Below are 16,636 nucleotides of genomic sequence, written 5' to 3' on the forward strand. Positions count from 1 at the left end.
GCCCAAATCGGTATAATCGAAAGCCGATTTTGGGCATCGCCAACTGTAGTCTGTCGCGGGAACGGACAAAGTTGATGGGGCGTGTCGGAGGCGTGGTGAAGACTAGACTGGGGCGTGTTTATCGGTTGAGGAAAGATGGGCGCGCTCGGATGATAATGGAAAAAAGAAGGGCGCCAGAAGCCAGAATTTGGGTCACTTTTTCTGGACCCTTTTTTCTCACGAACAAGTTCCCAAAAAGTGCCCCAACTGCCCAGATGACCACCGAAGGGAATTGGGGATGACCTCCCCTGACTTCCCCAGTGGTCACTAACCCCCTCCCACCAAAAAAAAAGAACTTTAAAACTTTTTTTGCCAGCCTGCATTCCAGCCTCAAATATCATTCCCAGCTCCATCACAGCAGTATGCAGGTCCCTGGAGCAGTTGTTAGTGGGTGCAGTGGACTTCAGGCAGGTGGACCCAGGCCCATTCCCCCCCCCCCCCCCACCTGGTACACTTGTGCAGGTAAATGGGAGCATTCCAAACCGCCCCCAAAAACCACTGTACCCACATCTAGGTGCCCCCCTTCAGCCATAAGTGGTATGGTAATGGTGTAGAGTTGTGGGCAGTGGGTTTGGGGGGGATTTGGGGGGCTCAGCACCTTATGCCTGGAACAGACTTCCCGAGCCCATACGCCATGCGCCCTCCCTGCCCATTTTCAAGTCCTTACTCAAAGCCCATCTCTTCTCCCTTGCTTTTGGCACCTAACCACCTTCCCCATTCATGACACCTATACTGACTACATAGCTTGTTACCTTTAGATTGTAAGCTCCCTTGAGCAGGGACTGTCCTTCCCCATGTTTAAACTTGTACAGCGCTGCGTAACCCTGGCAGCGCTATAGAAATGTTAAGTAGTAGTAGTAGTAAGGTAAGGGAGCTATGGACTCGGGAGGTATTTAAAATGTTTTTTTCATTGTTACAAGTGCCCCCTGGGGTGCCCGGTTGGTGTCCTGGCATGTGAGGGGGACCAGTGCACTACGAATCCTGGCCCCTCCCACGATCAAATGCCTTGGATTTGTTCGTTTTTGAGCTGGGCGCCTTCGGTTTCCATTATTGCTGAAAACCGGTACCGCCCAGCTCAAATCCGCCCAAATGCGATGCATTAGCCCGGCACAAACCGTATTATCGAAACAAAAGATGGACGCCCATCTTTTTCGAAAATACGGTCTGGCCCGCCCCTTCGCGGACCCGTCCACGGCGATAGACGCCAATGGAGATGGGTGTTCGAGTTCGATTACGCCCCTCCAAATCAAATCAATCTCCACCATCTCATCTCCCTGGTCACCAAACTGCGGTGTACCTCAAGGTTCCCCTCTATCCCTGATCCTTTTCAATCTTATGATGATCTCACTAGCAAAAGCTCTATTCAGACACGGTCTCAACACTTTCATATATGCTGACGACGTCACCATATTTATTCCCTTCAAATCTAATCTAACTTAAATTTCCGACAAAATATCCTTGGGCATGCACATCTTAACCGCTTGGGCCAACGCCTTTATGATGAAAATGAACAAAGAAAAAAACGCAATGCCTAATCCTCTCTTCCCAGCACTCCGCGCCCCTCCCTACCAGCCTTAACATCTCTGGCACCACAATCCCCATATCTGACAACTTAAAAATCCTCGGAGTGACATTAGATAACCATCTCTCGCTCGAAGATCACGCAAAATCCACTACAAAGAAAATGTTCAATATGATGTGGATACTGAAACGCGTAAAACCATATTTCCCCCTGAAAACATTCCGGAACTTGGTGCAATCCACAGTACTTACGCACACCGACTACTGCAACAGTATTTTCTTAGGCTGCAAGAATCAAATCCTGAAAAAACTTCAGAATGTCCAAAATACAGCAGCTAGACTCATTTTTGGCAAACCACGATTTGAAAGTGCAACACCTCTTCGAAAAAAACTTCATTGGCTCCCTATCAAAGAACGAATCAATTTCAAAGTCCACACACTAATCCACAAGATTATCCACGGTGAATCTCCAGGCTATATGCTCGACATATAGCCTCAAAGGTTACTAGGCTGTATAGAGAGAGGTGTGACCAGCAGAAGAAAAGAGGTGTTGATGCCCCTGTACAAGTCATTGGTGAGGCCCCACCTGGAGTATTGTGTTCAGTTTTGGAGGCCGTATCTTTCTAAGGATGTAAAAAGAATTGAAGTGGTGCAAAGAAAAGCTACGAGGATGGTATGGGATTTGCGTTACAAGACGTATGAGGAGAGACTAGCTGACCTGAACACTTATACCCTGGAGGAAAGGAGGAACAGGGGTGATATGATACAGACGTTCAAATATTTGAAAGGTATTAATCCACAACGAACCTTTTCTGGAGATGGGAAGGCGGTAGAACGAGAGGGCATGAAATGAGATTGAAGGGGGGCAGACTCAAGAAGAATGTCAGGAAGTATTTTTTCATGGAGAGGGTGGTGGATGCTTGGAATGCCCTCCCGCGGGAGGTGGTGGAGATGAAAACGGTAACGGAATTCAAACATGCGTGGGATAAACATAAAGGAATCCTGTGCAGAAGGAAGGGATCCTCAGGAGCTTAGCCTAGAATGGGTGGCAGAGCTGGTGGTTGGGAGGCGGGGCTAGTGCTGGGCAGACATATACGGTCTGTGCTGGGGCTGGTGGTTGGGAGGCGGGACTAGTGCTGGGCAGACTTATACGGTCTGTGCCAGAGTCGGTGGTGGGAGGCAGGGATAGTGCTGGGCAGACTTTTACGGTCTGTGCCAGAGCTGGTGGTTGGGAGGCGGGGATGGGGCTGGCCAGACTTGTACGGTCTGTGCACTGAAGAGGACAGTACAAATAAAAAGGTAGCACATATGAATTTATCTTCTTGGGCAGACTGGATGGACCGTGCAGGTCTTTTTCTGCCATCATCTACTATGTTACTATGACATGATCAACCTCCCCACCAGGAACATGTCTACAACCTCACAAACTTAACTCAACCTACACTACCCCAATTGCAAAGGACTCAAGTACAAAACCTATTATGGATCCAACTTCTTCTTCTTAGGCAGCCAACTCTGGAATGCCCTCCCCAGACCAATCCGATCACTCAGTGACCATCTGCCCTTTCGGAAATCACCAAAAACCCATCTGTTCAGGCAAGCCTACCTAAACGATCCAGATTAATTCCCACAAACCCATCTATTCATCACATATCCAGGAGACAATGACAACAACCTAGACTACATCTCCCGCCTCATTTTCCCCTGCTTATCCCCTGTTCTATCCCCTTTCACCTCATTGACCCCTCCCCCAATGCTCACCTATCCTTACTCACACCTCTCCTACTCCCTTCACTCTTGCTCATTCCCCTCCGACTCATCTACCCTCCAATTGCTCACTTACCCTTGCTCATACTTCTCCTACTCCCCTCATCCCTGCATTTCTACATTCCTATTTCTTTTATTACTCCGATAATACTCAACTTATTTCTCTCCACCAATACTTTGTAAGACCCAATTACTATGTAAGCCGCATTGAACCTGCTTTGAGTTTGAAAGCGCGGGGTACAAATGTAATAAATAAATAAATAAATAATTCCTAGCATTCTATTTACTTTCTTAGCCACTGCTGCACATTGAGCAGAGGGTTTCAACGTATCATCAACGATGACAACTAGATCCTTTTCCTGGGCAAGGACTCCTAATGTGGAACCTTGCATCATGTAGCTATAGTTTGGGTTCCACTTTCCCATATGCAATACTTTGCACTTGCTCATATTAAACATCATCTGCCATTTTCTGAAGGATTTTCTTTTAGCTCTAATAGCTTCCTTCACTTCACTTTTTAACCATGCTGGCTGTCATTTGGCCTTTCTTCTGTCTTTTTTAATATATGGAATATATCTGGTCTGGGCTTTCAGGATGGTATTTTGCACAATATGCACGCCCTGATATAAATCTAACATTTGCAGCTGCTCTTTAGGTCTATTTTCCTCATTTTATCATAGTCTCCATTTCGAATGTTAAATGCTAACACATTGGATTTCCTGTGTGTATTTACTCCAGTCAGAATCTATAAGAGGTCTGAAGTCCAACTCCACCTCCCTAGACCCATTTATTTCAATTCCAGGTTGCCTTAAAAAAAAAAAAAAAAAGAGTTGTTATTCAGTTGTTGTTCCAGTTTCTAGGGCCTTGCCAATTGCAAGATCGATAGTTATTTTTCCTTATTTTTTTGTTGAAGGTAGCCTATAGCTAGGGAGTCATAGATATAAAACTAATATAGCCGGCTTGTCCTCAGAGAAAACAAAGTTATTTACCTTCAGAAAATAGAAGAAGGAACCATCTGAAAATAACAAGAAGCAGCATAAGGAGTGTCAAAGCAAATGCAAGGTGCAGATAAAGAAGACCAAGAGGGATTACGAAAAAAAGATAGCATTAGAGGCAAAAAAACATAGTAAAAATATTTTTCAGTATATTAAAAGCACGAAGCCGGCAAAAGAATCGGTTGGGCCGCTGGATGACCGAGGGGTAAAAGGGGCGATCAAGGAAGACAAAGACATAGCAGAGAGATTGAATGAATTCTTTGCTTCGGTCTTCACCAAGGAAGATTTGGGTGGGATACCGGTGTCGGAAATGATATTTCAAGCGGACGAGTCGGAGAAACTTACTGACTTCACGGTAAACCTGGAGGACGTAATGGGGCAGTTCAGCAAACTGAAGAGTAACAAATTTCCTGGACCGGATGGTATTCATCCTAGAGTAATGATAGAACTGAAAAATGAGCTTGCGGAGCTACTGCTAGTGATGTGCAACTTATCCTTAAAATCGAGCGTGGTACCGGAAGATTGGAGGGTGGCCAATGTAACACCCATTTTTAAAAAAGGTTCCAGGGGAGATCCGGGAAATTATAGACCGGTGATTCTGACGTCGGTGCCGGGGAAAATGGTAGAGGCTATTATTAAAAACAAAATTACAGAGCACATCCGAGGACATGGATTACCGAGACCGAGTCAGCATGGCTTTTGTGTGGGGAAATCGTGCCTGACCAATTTACTTCAATTCTTTGAAGGAGTAAACAAACATGTGGACAAAGGGGAGCCGGTTGATACTGTGTATCTGGATTTTCAAAAGGCGTTTGACAAGGTACCTCATGAAAGGCTACAGAGGAAATTGGAGGGTCATGGGATAGGAGGAAAAGTCCTATTGAGAATTAAAAACTGGTTGAAGGATAGGAAACAGACAGTGGGGTTAAATGGGCAGTATTCACAATGGCGAAGGGTAGTTAGTGGGGTTCCTCAGGGGTCTGTGCTAGGACCGCTGCTTTTTAATATATTTATAAATGATTTAGAGATGGGAGTAACTAGCGAGGTAATTAAATTTGCTGATGACACAAAGTTATTCAAAGTCGCTAACTCGCGACAGGATTGTGAAAAATTACAGAAGAACCTTACGAGACTGGGCGGCTAGATGGCAGATGACGTTTAATGTGAGCAAGTGCAAGGTGATGCATGTGGGAAAAAAGAACCCGAATTATAGCTATGTCATGCAAGGTTCCACGTTACGAGTTACAGACCAAGAAAGGGATCTGGGTGTCGTCGTCGATAATACACTGAAACCTTCTGCTCAGTGTGCTGCTGCGGCTCGGAAAGCGAACAGAATGTTGGGTATTATTAGGAAAGGTATGGAAAACAGGTGTGAGGATGTTATAATGCCATTATATCGCTCCATGGTGTGACCGCACCTTGAGTATTGTGTTCAATTCTGGTCGCCGCATCTCAAGAAAGATATAGTGGAACTGGAAAAGGTGCAGCGAAGGGCGACTAAAATGATAGCGGGGATGGGACGGCTTCCCTATGAAGAAAGACTAAGGAGGCTAGGGCTTTTCAGCTTGGAGAAGTGACGGCTGAGGGGAGACATGATAGAGGTATATAAAATAATGAGTGGAGTGAAACAGGTGGATGTGAAGCGTCTGTTCACGCTTTCCAAAAATACTAGGACTAGGGGGCATGCGATGAAACTACAGTGTAGTAAATTTAAAACAAATCGGAGAAAATCTTTCTTCACCCAACGTGTAACTAAACTCTGGAATTCGTTGTCGGAGAACGTGGTGAAGGCGGTTAGCTTGGCAGAGTTTAAAAAGGGGTTAGATGGTTTCCTAAAGGACAAGTCCATAAACCGCTACTAAATGGACTTGGGAAAAATCCACAGTTCCAGGAATAACACGTATAGAATGTTTGTACGTTTGGGAAGCTTGCCAGGTGCCCTTGGCCTGGATTGGCTGCTGTCGTTGACAGGATGCTGGGCTCGATGGACCTTTGGTCTTTTTCCAGTGTGGCATTACTTATGTACCTGTAGCAGATACATAGTCTTAAATACCCTCCCTCTTCCCCTTAGAACATGAATACTATAAGCTAAAAATTTGACTGGCTAGGTCCTTTATGACAGTGGTAGGCAGGAAGGAGCGTGCACATGTGGTGCAGTGTTTGAAAAAAGTTGTTGTAAACAAGCTACAGAGCATCTCCACACGAGTTCCTTCAGATGGTGTCACCACGTAAGATAATGTGGGGCCCTTTTACTAAGGCGCGCAGGTGCCTACTCGTGTCCAATGCGTGTCAAGTTGGAACTACCTCCTGGCTACCACCTGCCCTGGGTGGTAATTCCATTTTTGACGCGCATCCAAAACAAGCGGTAGAAAATATTTTTTATTTTCTACCGCGTGGCACTTACCCCACGGTAATCGGCAGTTTACGTGCACTGACGATTACCGCCGGTTAACCCAATAGACGTTACCGCTAAGTCAATGGGTGGCAGTAAGGTCTCAGGCTGAAAATGGATGTGCGATGGTTTTCTAGTTCTGGATTATGTGTTACTACAAGTGATAAACATTCCATAGTTTTCCTCTTCTTGTACTGTAATAAGTTTTCCACAGGTGTTTTGAGTGAGGATGCTATTTTCTTGAAAATGATTTTGGGGTAATAGCCCTTTTGTTTAAAATATTATGCTATGGGTATGCAATCTGAAAATTTTTGTTTCATATCGTTTCCTGTGTCACTTCCGGGATTCTTCATTTTATTCAGGTTTTATTTCCTTATGTGCTATGAGTTCACACTCTTTCAAAAGAGTATGCATTATTTATAATGAATGTACATCCTTAGATTCTGTCAGAGCTTTAAGGTGTTTATATCCAATGAGGCAGGTCTCTACTAGAAACCTGCACAGGAACGGGGTTCGCAGGAATCCCGCGGAACCCACAGGGATGGAAGCAGTTCTGCGGGGTTCCCCCGTGGGAACGGAAGCAGTTCCTGCAGGATTCCTGTGGGGATGGAAACAGTTCCTGTAGGATTCCCATGGAAGTGTAAGCTGCACCTGCGCCAGCCTCTCATCTACCAATTACCAAGTTCTTTGAGTGCTGTCTCCTCCCCCTCTTCCTCCTTGCTTTAACAGCACAAATGCGGAATTCAAAAAGGCGTAGGATTAACACACAGGATCTCTAATTAGAAAATGGAAGTTATAAAAAACCTAACCTTAAATGGCTGCATGTGTGTGGATGTGTCGAGTAACGCTTAGATGGTGATTCTGGCTGTGATGAACTAGGGCCGATAACAGGCATACTTCTATTGTGTAGGGCCGATAACAGGCATACTTCTATTGTCTGTGTCTCATATATGGCAATCTGGTTTAGGATGGGCTGGAAAGGGCTTAGTCAGCAACTTCAGTGGCAGGAACATGAGGACAGTGCTGGACAGAGTTTTACGGTCTGTGTCTCACAAATGAGAAGATGAATAGACTGGAGTGGGCTTTGACGGCAACTCCAGCAGTTGGAACACAAGGATAGAGCCAGATAGACTTCTATGGTCTACGTCCCAGAAACACCAAAGAATGATCATAATCAATATATAATATCACACTTGTTGATTTTATCATGAATTGAATGAGTGTGACTATTGGGCAGACTGGATAGACCGTTCAGATCTTTATTTGCCGTCACTTACTATGTTACTATTAATCCTCTCTGCTCCTGGGCTAATGTGCACAGCAATGCACTGTGGGGTTGATTGGGGGGGGGGGGGGGGGAGGGGAGGGAATAAGCAATGTGAGTCATCTGCAAATGAAGGCTCAGGGAGACATGGTATATATGGGGCAGACTGTAAGTGCACTGGAAAACTGAAGAAATCATAGAAAAAGCCTTCCTAGAAAGGGTGTCAGCTGACTGGGTTCATAATGTTTTCTAGAACAAAAATCCATCCTACCTTGTCCTTTAATTCCAAAGGGGGGGAAAAAATTCCGGATCCTTGTCCATTTGCGGAAGGAATCATCAAGAAACATTGGAGCTGGTTTAGAGAACCTGGAAATTAAAGACAAAAATGGTATATATTATTGCAGAAAAAAAAAGTATACGAGGGGGCTTTAAAGATGAATTTCTCACTACAGCAGGCTGAAGATCTGATGTTTAACATATAAACCAAACATGTGCAAATATATTTAACAGTGGTAGTCCATTCAGTTTGGCACCTTGAACTATTACTTTTTAAATAAGACAGAAGTGAAAAAGGAACCATGTTGTTTCTGTGATGGAATTATTACTGAGGTAGTCCATTTTGGGAGCTGAACAGCACAACTCTAATATGCAAATGAAGGGTTTGGAGCACTGTATAATTAATTGTGAGCTAGCTTTTCTGTGTTAAGAATACAGTCCAACTGATTCTTTTGCCAGCTTCTTGCTTTTAATATCTAAAATAATTTTTTTACTAAGTGTTTCGGCCTCCAACACAATCCTTCCTCCTTTTTTAATACATGGAACATATTTGGCCTGGGCTTCCAGGATGGTATTTTTTAACAGCGTCCACACCTGATGTAAATTTTTTACCTTCGCAGCTGCTCTTCTTTCACCATTCTTCTCATTTTAACATAGTCTCCTTTTTGAAAGTTAAATGCTAGCGTATAAGATTTTCTGTGTGTACTTACTCCAAAACCGGTATCAAATCTGATATTATTATGATCAGTTACCAAGCGACTCCAGCACCATTACTTCCTGTACCAGATCGTGCGCTGCTCTAGAATTTTTCCTCCTCTTGTTGGCTCCTGTAGCAGCTGCACTATAAAGCAGTCCTTTATTTTGTCACGAATTTTTATCTCCCTGGTATGCCCTGATGTTACATTTACCCACTCAATACTGGGGTTATTGAAATCACCCATTACTATTGCGTTCTCCGTTTTTTTAGCCTCCCAAATTTCTGATAACATTTCTTTATCTGTCTGCTCATCCTGGCCAGGTGGAAAGAGTATATTCCTATCACTATCCTTTTCCCATTTACACATGGAATTTCAATCAATAGTGATTCCAAGATGTGTTTTGTTTCTTGCACAATTTTCAATCTATTTGATTCAAGGCCCTCCTTTACATACAATGCTACGCCTCCACCAATTCAATCCACCTATGGGGGGGGGGGGGTGACCCACTCTTGGAAGATCTCGTATGCTATGCGCATGCTGACAGACCACTCAAGTGGCTGCAACACCCTACTCAGTCTGTCCGCCAGGCTGTTTTCCTTTTCTGCTAGGTATATAGCCCGAAGGACCATTCTGTTAAGGAGAGCCCACTGTCACATCCTGACACAAGGGGTAGGATCCCACACCTCTCCTGCTTCTTCACATGGAACATTAGAACCCGGTTGTCAATTTGAATAATTTGGTTCATCAGCCAATACTACTACTACTACTTAACATTTCTAGAGCACTACTAGGGTTATGCAGTGCTGTACAAATTAACAAAAAAGGACAGTCCCTGCTCAATGGAGCTTACAATCTAAAGGTCGAAATGTCAAGTTGGGGCAGTCTAGGTTTCCTGAATAGAGGTATAGTGGTTAGGTGCCGAAGGCGACATTGAAGAGGTGGGCTTTGAGCAAGGATTTGAAGATGGGCAGGGAGGGGGCCTGGCGTATGGGCTCAGGGAGTTTATTCCAAGCATGGGGTGAGGCGAGGCAGAAAGGGCGGAGCCTGGAGTTGGCGGTGGTGGAGAAGGGTACTGAAAGGAGTGATTTGTCTTGAGAGTGGAGGTTAGGGGTAGGAACGTAAGGGGAGATGAGGGTAGAGAGGTAAGGGAGGGGGCTGCAGTTTGGGTGCATTTGTAGGTGAGCAGGAGAAGCTTGAACTGTATGCGGTACCTGACCGGAAGCCAGTGAAGTGACTTGAGGAGAGGGGTGATATGAGTATATCGGTCCAGGCGGAAGATAAGACGTGCAGCAGAGTTCTGAACGGACTGAAGAGGGGATAGATGGTTAAGTGGGAGGCCAGTGAGGAGTAGGTTGCAGTAATCAAGGCGAGAGGTAATGAGAGAGTGGATGAGAGTTCGGGTGGTATGCTCAGAGAGGAAAGGGCGAATTTTGCTGATGTTATAGAGGAAGAAGCGACAGGTCTTGTCTATCTGCTGGATGTGCACAGAGAAGGAGAGGGAGGAGTCAAAGATGACACCGAGGTTGCGGGCAGATGAGACGGGAAGGATGAGGGTGTTGTCAACTGAGATAGAGAGTAGTGGGAGAGGAGAAGTGGGTTTGGGTGGGAAGACAAGAAGCTCGGTCTTGGCCATGTTCAGTTTCAGGTGGCGGTTGGACATCCAGGCAGCAATATCGAAAAAAGCAGGCCGATACTTTGGCCTGGGTTTCTGCAGTGATGTCAAGTGTGGAGAGATAAAGCTGGGTGTTGTCAGCATAAAGATGATATTGGAAACCATGGGATGAGATAAGGGAGCCCAGGGAAGAGGTGTAGATTGAGAAAAGAAGGGGTCCAAGGACAGATCCCTGAGGAACTCTACTACTACTACTATTTAGCATTATAGCGCTACAAGGCATACGCAGCGCTGCACAAACATAGAAGAAAGACAGTCCCTGCTCAAAGAGCTTACAATCTAATAGACAAAAAATAAAGTAAGCAAATCAAATCAATTAATGTGTACGGGAAGGAAGAGAGGAGGGTAGGTGGAGGCGAGTGGTTACAAGTGGTTACGAGTCAAAAGCAATGTTAAAGAGGTGGGCTTTCAGTCTAGATTTAAAGGTGGCCAAGGATGGGGCAAGACGTAGGGGCTCAGGAAGTTTATTCCAGGTGTAGGGTGCAGCGAGACAGAAGGCGCGAAGTCTGGAGTTGGCAGTAGTGGAGAAGGGAACAGATAAGAAGGATTTATCCATGGAGCGGAGTGCACGGGAAGGGGTGTAGGGAAGGACGAGTGTGGAGAGATACTGGGGAGCAGCAGAGTGAGTACATTTATAGGTTAGTAGAAGAAGTTTGAACAGGATGCGAAAACGGATAGGGAGCCAGTGAAGCGACTTGAGGAGAGGGGTAGTATGAGTAAAGCGACCCTGGCGGAAGACGAGACGGGCAGCAGGGTTTTGAACCGATTGGAGAGGGGAGAGGTGACTAAGTGGGAGGCCAGCAAGAAGCAGATTGCAGTAGTCTAAACAAGAGGTGACAAGGGTGTGGATGAGGGTTTTGGTAGAGTGCTCGGAAAGAAAGGGGCGGATTTTACGGATGTTGTAAAGAAAGAAACGACAGGTCTTGGCAATCTGCTGGATATGAGCAGAGAAGGAGAGAGAAGAGTCAAAGATGACCCCAATGTTTCGAGCTGAGGAGACAGGGAGAATGAAGAGCCATCAACAGAAATAGAAAACGGGGGGAGCAGGGAGGTGGGTTTGGGGGGGAAAATGAGAAGCTCGGTTTTGGTCATATTTAATTTCAAGTGGCGTTGAGACATCCAGACAGCAATGTCAGACAAGCACGCCAACAGAGAGTGGGATGGGGGTGGAGGAAGAACCATGAGAATGTACTCTGAAGGTACGGTGGGAGACATAAGAGGAGAACCAGGAGAGGACAGAGCCCTGGAACCCAAATGAGGACAGTGTGGCAAGAAGTAAATTGTGATTGACAGTGTCAAAAGCGGTGGATAGGTCAAGGAGGATGAGGATGGAATAGTGGCCTTTGGATTTGGCTAGGAAGAGATCATTGCAGACTTTAGATAGCGCCATTTCTGTGGAGTGTAAGGGGCGAAAGCCGGATTGAAGCGGATCGAGGATGGCATGAGAGGAGAGAAAATCGAGGCAACGGCTGTGAACGGCGCGTTCAAGTAACTTGGAGGGAAATGGGGCGGTAGTTGGAGGGACAGGTAGGGTCAAGTGAAAGCCTTTAAAGTGTTCCAAATGGCCCTCAGCCAGAGGAAATTGATATGGAAAACTGTTTCCAGAGCACACCATGATCCTGGGTGTGAAGTCCATCTACAAGAGCTCCCCATCCCAAGCTGAATGCATCCGTTGACAGCACCTTCTGGGGAGGCAGAATGTAGAATGGTAGTCCCACCATCAAGTTTTATTGAATTGCCCACCGGGGTGGGGGGGGGGGGGGGACGACTGAGCCAGCTCTGGAAGGACCTGGATGGCATCTACTAGAATCCCAGTTGCCTGAGACCACTGGGAAGCCAGGGTCCACTGGGCCTCTCACAAAAGAATGAATACTAGTGTAAAATTCTGGTAAATCAATACTAACAATAATGTACACTAGTTAATACCAAGCTTAAAGCAAGGTAATAATTTATTTAAAGGAGAAAGAGAAACCAATCAGATAACAATCCTTGGTTACAAACGGCTAGAATATAAGCTGATGTTTTGTTTTTATCATCGGGCTCAAAACTCCTTTGTTTGTGTATTTCTGTGTCAACATTTACTGTGCATCAAACAAAATTTTTTTGTATGTCTCTTAGACTCTTAACGGTGATGTAAAGTGCCCAAATCACTTATTGCATTAATAAATCAGCACTTATCTTAATGTTCAATGGGGCCATTGTTTCACCCATCTTGTGGCTTCCTCAGAAACTTGTGCCATTATTTTTCACCGTCATAGGTTTTTAGTGATCAAAGTTTCTTTCAAAATGGCACTGTTAAGAATCTAAGATACATACAAAATATTTTTTGTTTGATGCACAGTGTGTTATGGAGGAATGATGCTTGTGCTTCTTGGGCTTTCCTCGATGCTCACTATTACGATCCTTCAGTGCCGACAAGCAAATGTTAGCTGTCTGAAAAATGCAGGCATGGAGAATTTTACTTAAAAACAGTGGAAGTAGTGAGGATGCTGGCTCGGCCAAAGTCTCCCTCAGCTGTTCTAGGACAAACAAATAGTGGGGAAATTCTTCTCCATTATTTTTTTTAATATCTTGATCTGCTTCAGTAGACCAGTCTGTGTAGGAGAAGTGCAGAGTCATCGGCTGCTGAAGTAAAATTTGAAGAGTGTGACTGCAGTCTGTCTCTGGAAAATTCCTCTGAAAATTGTACTGTGGCTATCTGGCAAGCACTTGTGTTCCAAGGTGTGAAAACCCATGGGTGCTAGAACTGAACCCCCATGCTTCATAATGAACATGCTTGTTAATTCATGGCCTCAGGACCCATGATTACTCTGTATCTAGATCCTTAGGATCCTTGTCACATAGCACAGCACATTTCAGTCATTGAGAAGTTGTTCTGAGAGACACAGCTCCTGAAGTTATAGACAGAAAAGAGCCAGAGAGCAAAATCCGATTGTCCTGCTGGGGCACTACATGCATCTAGTAGTGTTATAGAAATGATAAGTAGTAGTTGTGTGGGAGGGAGCACACATACATGTCCAAACAGTTTTTCTAGACTCTGGAAGATGGTCTGACATTACCCATGTGTAGCTCATTATATCCTCCTTGTCCATGAAGAACTGACCATTCAGTACAATTCTCCATTTCCTGTCTTTTAGCCAGTTTCTAATCCACAATAGGCCATTTACCTTTTATCTCCTCTTTAATTTCCCAAGGAGTGTCTCACAAGGGATTTGGTCAAATACCTTCTAAAAATCCAAATACACTATTTCAACTGTCTCACCTTCATCCACGTATATACCTTAAAAAAAAATCGAACAGATGGGCAAGGGAACATTTTCCTTTGCTAAATCCATGCTGGCACATTCCCATGAAGCTGTGTCTGTCTAGTCAGGTCTACGCTTCAGTGTGTGAAGGAAGAGCGGGACTTGGGGGTGATTGTATCTGACGACCTTAAAGCTTTCAAACAGGTAGAAAAAGCGACGGCCAAAGCCAGAAGGATGCTTGGGTGCATAAAGAGAGGCATGACCAGCAGAAAAAAGGAGGTGATAGTGCCGGAACGGAGGAGTGGCCTAGTGGTTAGGGTGGTGGATTTTGGCCCTGAGGAACTGAGTTCAATTCCCAGCACAGGCAGCTCCTTGTGACTCTGGGCAAGTCACTTAACCCTCCATTGCCTGCCGCATTGAGCCTGCCATGAGTGGGAAAGCGCGGGGTACAAATGTAACAAAAATAAATAAAAGTATAAGTCTCTGGTGAGGCTTCATTTGGAGTACTGCGTGCAGTTCTGGAGACCGCACCTACGGAAAGATATAAACAGGATGGAGTCGGTTCAGAGGGCGGCTACGAAATTAGTAAGTGGTCTTGAATGCAAAAATTATAGGGACAGGCTTATGAACCTCAACATGTATGCGTGGGGAGAGAGGAGACATGATAGAAGCGTTTAAATATCTCAAGGGCATTTATGTACAGGAAGAGAGCCTTTTTCAAATGAAGGAGAGCTCTGGAATGAGGGGGCATACGACAAAGTTAAGAAGGAATAGGTTTAGGAGTAACCTAAGGCAGTATTATTTCACAGAAAGGGTGGTGGAGGCGTGGAATGCCCTCCCGGTGGAGGTGGTGGAGTTGAGGACTGTTCCAGAATTTTAAAACGCAAGGGATAAGCATGTGGGATCGCTCAGGAACAGGAAGAATTAGGGGTTACAGAGGATGGGCAGACTGGATGTGTCACATGGCCTTTATCTGTCATCATGTTTCTATGTTTCTACCAATCTTTAGTTTCCTAGATCATCCCTGCTGACCTTTTTAAAACAATTTGTGCTATAATGGCCACCCTCTAGCTTTCAGAGATATTATGACCATTTTAAATGACAGGTTACAAATTACAAGGCCAGAACAAGTAACAGAAGGAATGAAGAACAGAGTGAGAAGGACAAAAGGGAAAATTCACAGGGAGCAAAGAAGAAAAAAAAGGACTGAGACGAGAAAATGGTTATTCAATGCTGTAATTTTGGAAAGCAAGCTCATTCAGTCTATCTTACAGAGAAGAATAAAAGGCACCAAATCAATGGAAATTATTTTTTTCAAAACAACAAAATAGTAGAAACCAAAAAACCACTATAATCTCTTTCTCCATGCTCCAGTTAACACTGAAGAATGTCCCAGCTTTATACAACAAGGACTTTTGTTCCAAGTACTGTATCTGGGATAGCACACAAGAGATCCCTTGAACATAGAAGGCTGTAGCCATACTCATTACTCCCCAATAGAAATTATCATTCATCAGGCGAATAGTTCTAAACTGGCACAGGACACTCTCCAAACCACCACCCTGACTCAAACTTTAATAATTCTCAGTCTTTGTTAGACCTCAGATTACACAGGGTCAAAGAGGAAAGGTCAGTTTGAATAAAAGTGCCTTTTATGACATCCTCCAGTCAATGTTGTAATGTAAATGACAAACCGCTTTTGGCAGTGCATTTTCCACATTATCATCAGCAAATTAAAACTCATTTTTGAGCCGTCATAATCCTTTACTCCTTTTGACCCCCAGCCCCCTTCATCTGTCATCAGATACATCTGAAAAAAGCAAGAGGCCAGTTCAGCCTATAAGAAATGGCATCTGAATAGCATATTGTGGCTTGGGTAAGACATTCTTCTATTTTATGGAGGCAGAGAACATAACGATTAGGGACAGAAGCAAAACAGACACACAGGACACAGAGGAAAACTAAGGGGGATTGGAAATGACTACAAAATTCAGGGAACATCTAAAACAGAAAAGAACTAGGATTCAAAAGGTAATAATTGAGATATAATCAAATTGTCTCCTTTAAGGGTATGTCAAACAATTCTGGGAGTTCATATAGTCATCATTGGCTGAAAAACCTCCCCAAAAAGTTTTATTCATCTATAAATGTACTGAGTTCAAAAGAGCTTTTTACTTAACTTTTGATTCTTAAAGATGTGCTGACTCCTCAGTCGAGTAACTCTATTCCAATGCCAACCATGGCCAATGTTTTGCGACCTTCATCAGGGCTCATGGAACAAAAGTTCACTCCACTTCATGGTTGTTTAATGCAGAATCACCACACCTCAAGGCCCTGAGTTTACAAAAGGACTTTTGGATTAACAGTTTTACGAAAGCGTGAACACTGGTGTCCTGTGCCTTTAAACACACAGCCAGATTATGGTTAAAAGGCAGCAAAAAATCTATTCATAAGTACATAAGTATTGCCATACTGGGAAAGACCAAAGGTCGATCAAGCCAAGCATCCTGTTTCCAACGGTGGCCAATCCAGGTCACAAATACCTGGCAAGATCCCAAAAAAGTACAAAACATTTTATACTGCTTATCCTATAAATAGTGGATTTACCCCAAGTCCATTTAAATAATGGTCTATGGACTTTTCCTTTAGGGAGCCGTCCAAACTTTTTTAAACCTCCGCTAAGCTAACTGCCTTTACCACATTCTCTGGCAACAAATTCCAGAGTTTAATTACACGTTGAGTGAAGAAAACTTTTCTCCGATTCGTT

At 44.4% G+C, this 16,636-nt stretch overlaps 1 protein-coding gene across 6 annotated transcripts in view; it reads right to left on the reverse strand.

The window, feature by feature from the left end:
• ST3GAL3 (ST3 beta-galactoside alpha-2,3-sialyltransferase 3) overlaps positions 1-16,636 on the reverse strand; it is a 389,817-nt gene that overhangs the window by 249,482 nt on the left and 123,699 nt on the right. For all 6 annotated transcript variants that reach the window (XR_003942436.1, XM_030205792.1, XM_030205795.1 and 3 more), the window contains one exon: positions 8,250-8,344. Coding sequence is in view for 5 of the 6 variants with exons in the window: in XM_030205792.1 (XP_030061652.1) it covers positions 8,250-8,344 (95 nt within the window). In the remaining variant the exon portion in view is untranslated. The remainder of the gene's footprint in view (positions 1-8,249; positions 8,345-16,636) is intronic.

Source organism: Microcaecilia unicolor, chromosome 6 (assembly GCF_901765095.1).
Source record: "Microcaecilia unicolor chromosome 6, aMicUni1.1, whole genome shotgun sequence".
NCBI classification, from domain to species: domain Eukaryota; kingdom Metazoa; phylum Chordata; class Amphibia; order Gymnophiona; family Siphonopidae; genus Microcaecilia; species Microcaecilia unicolor.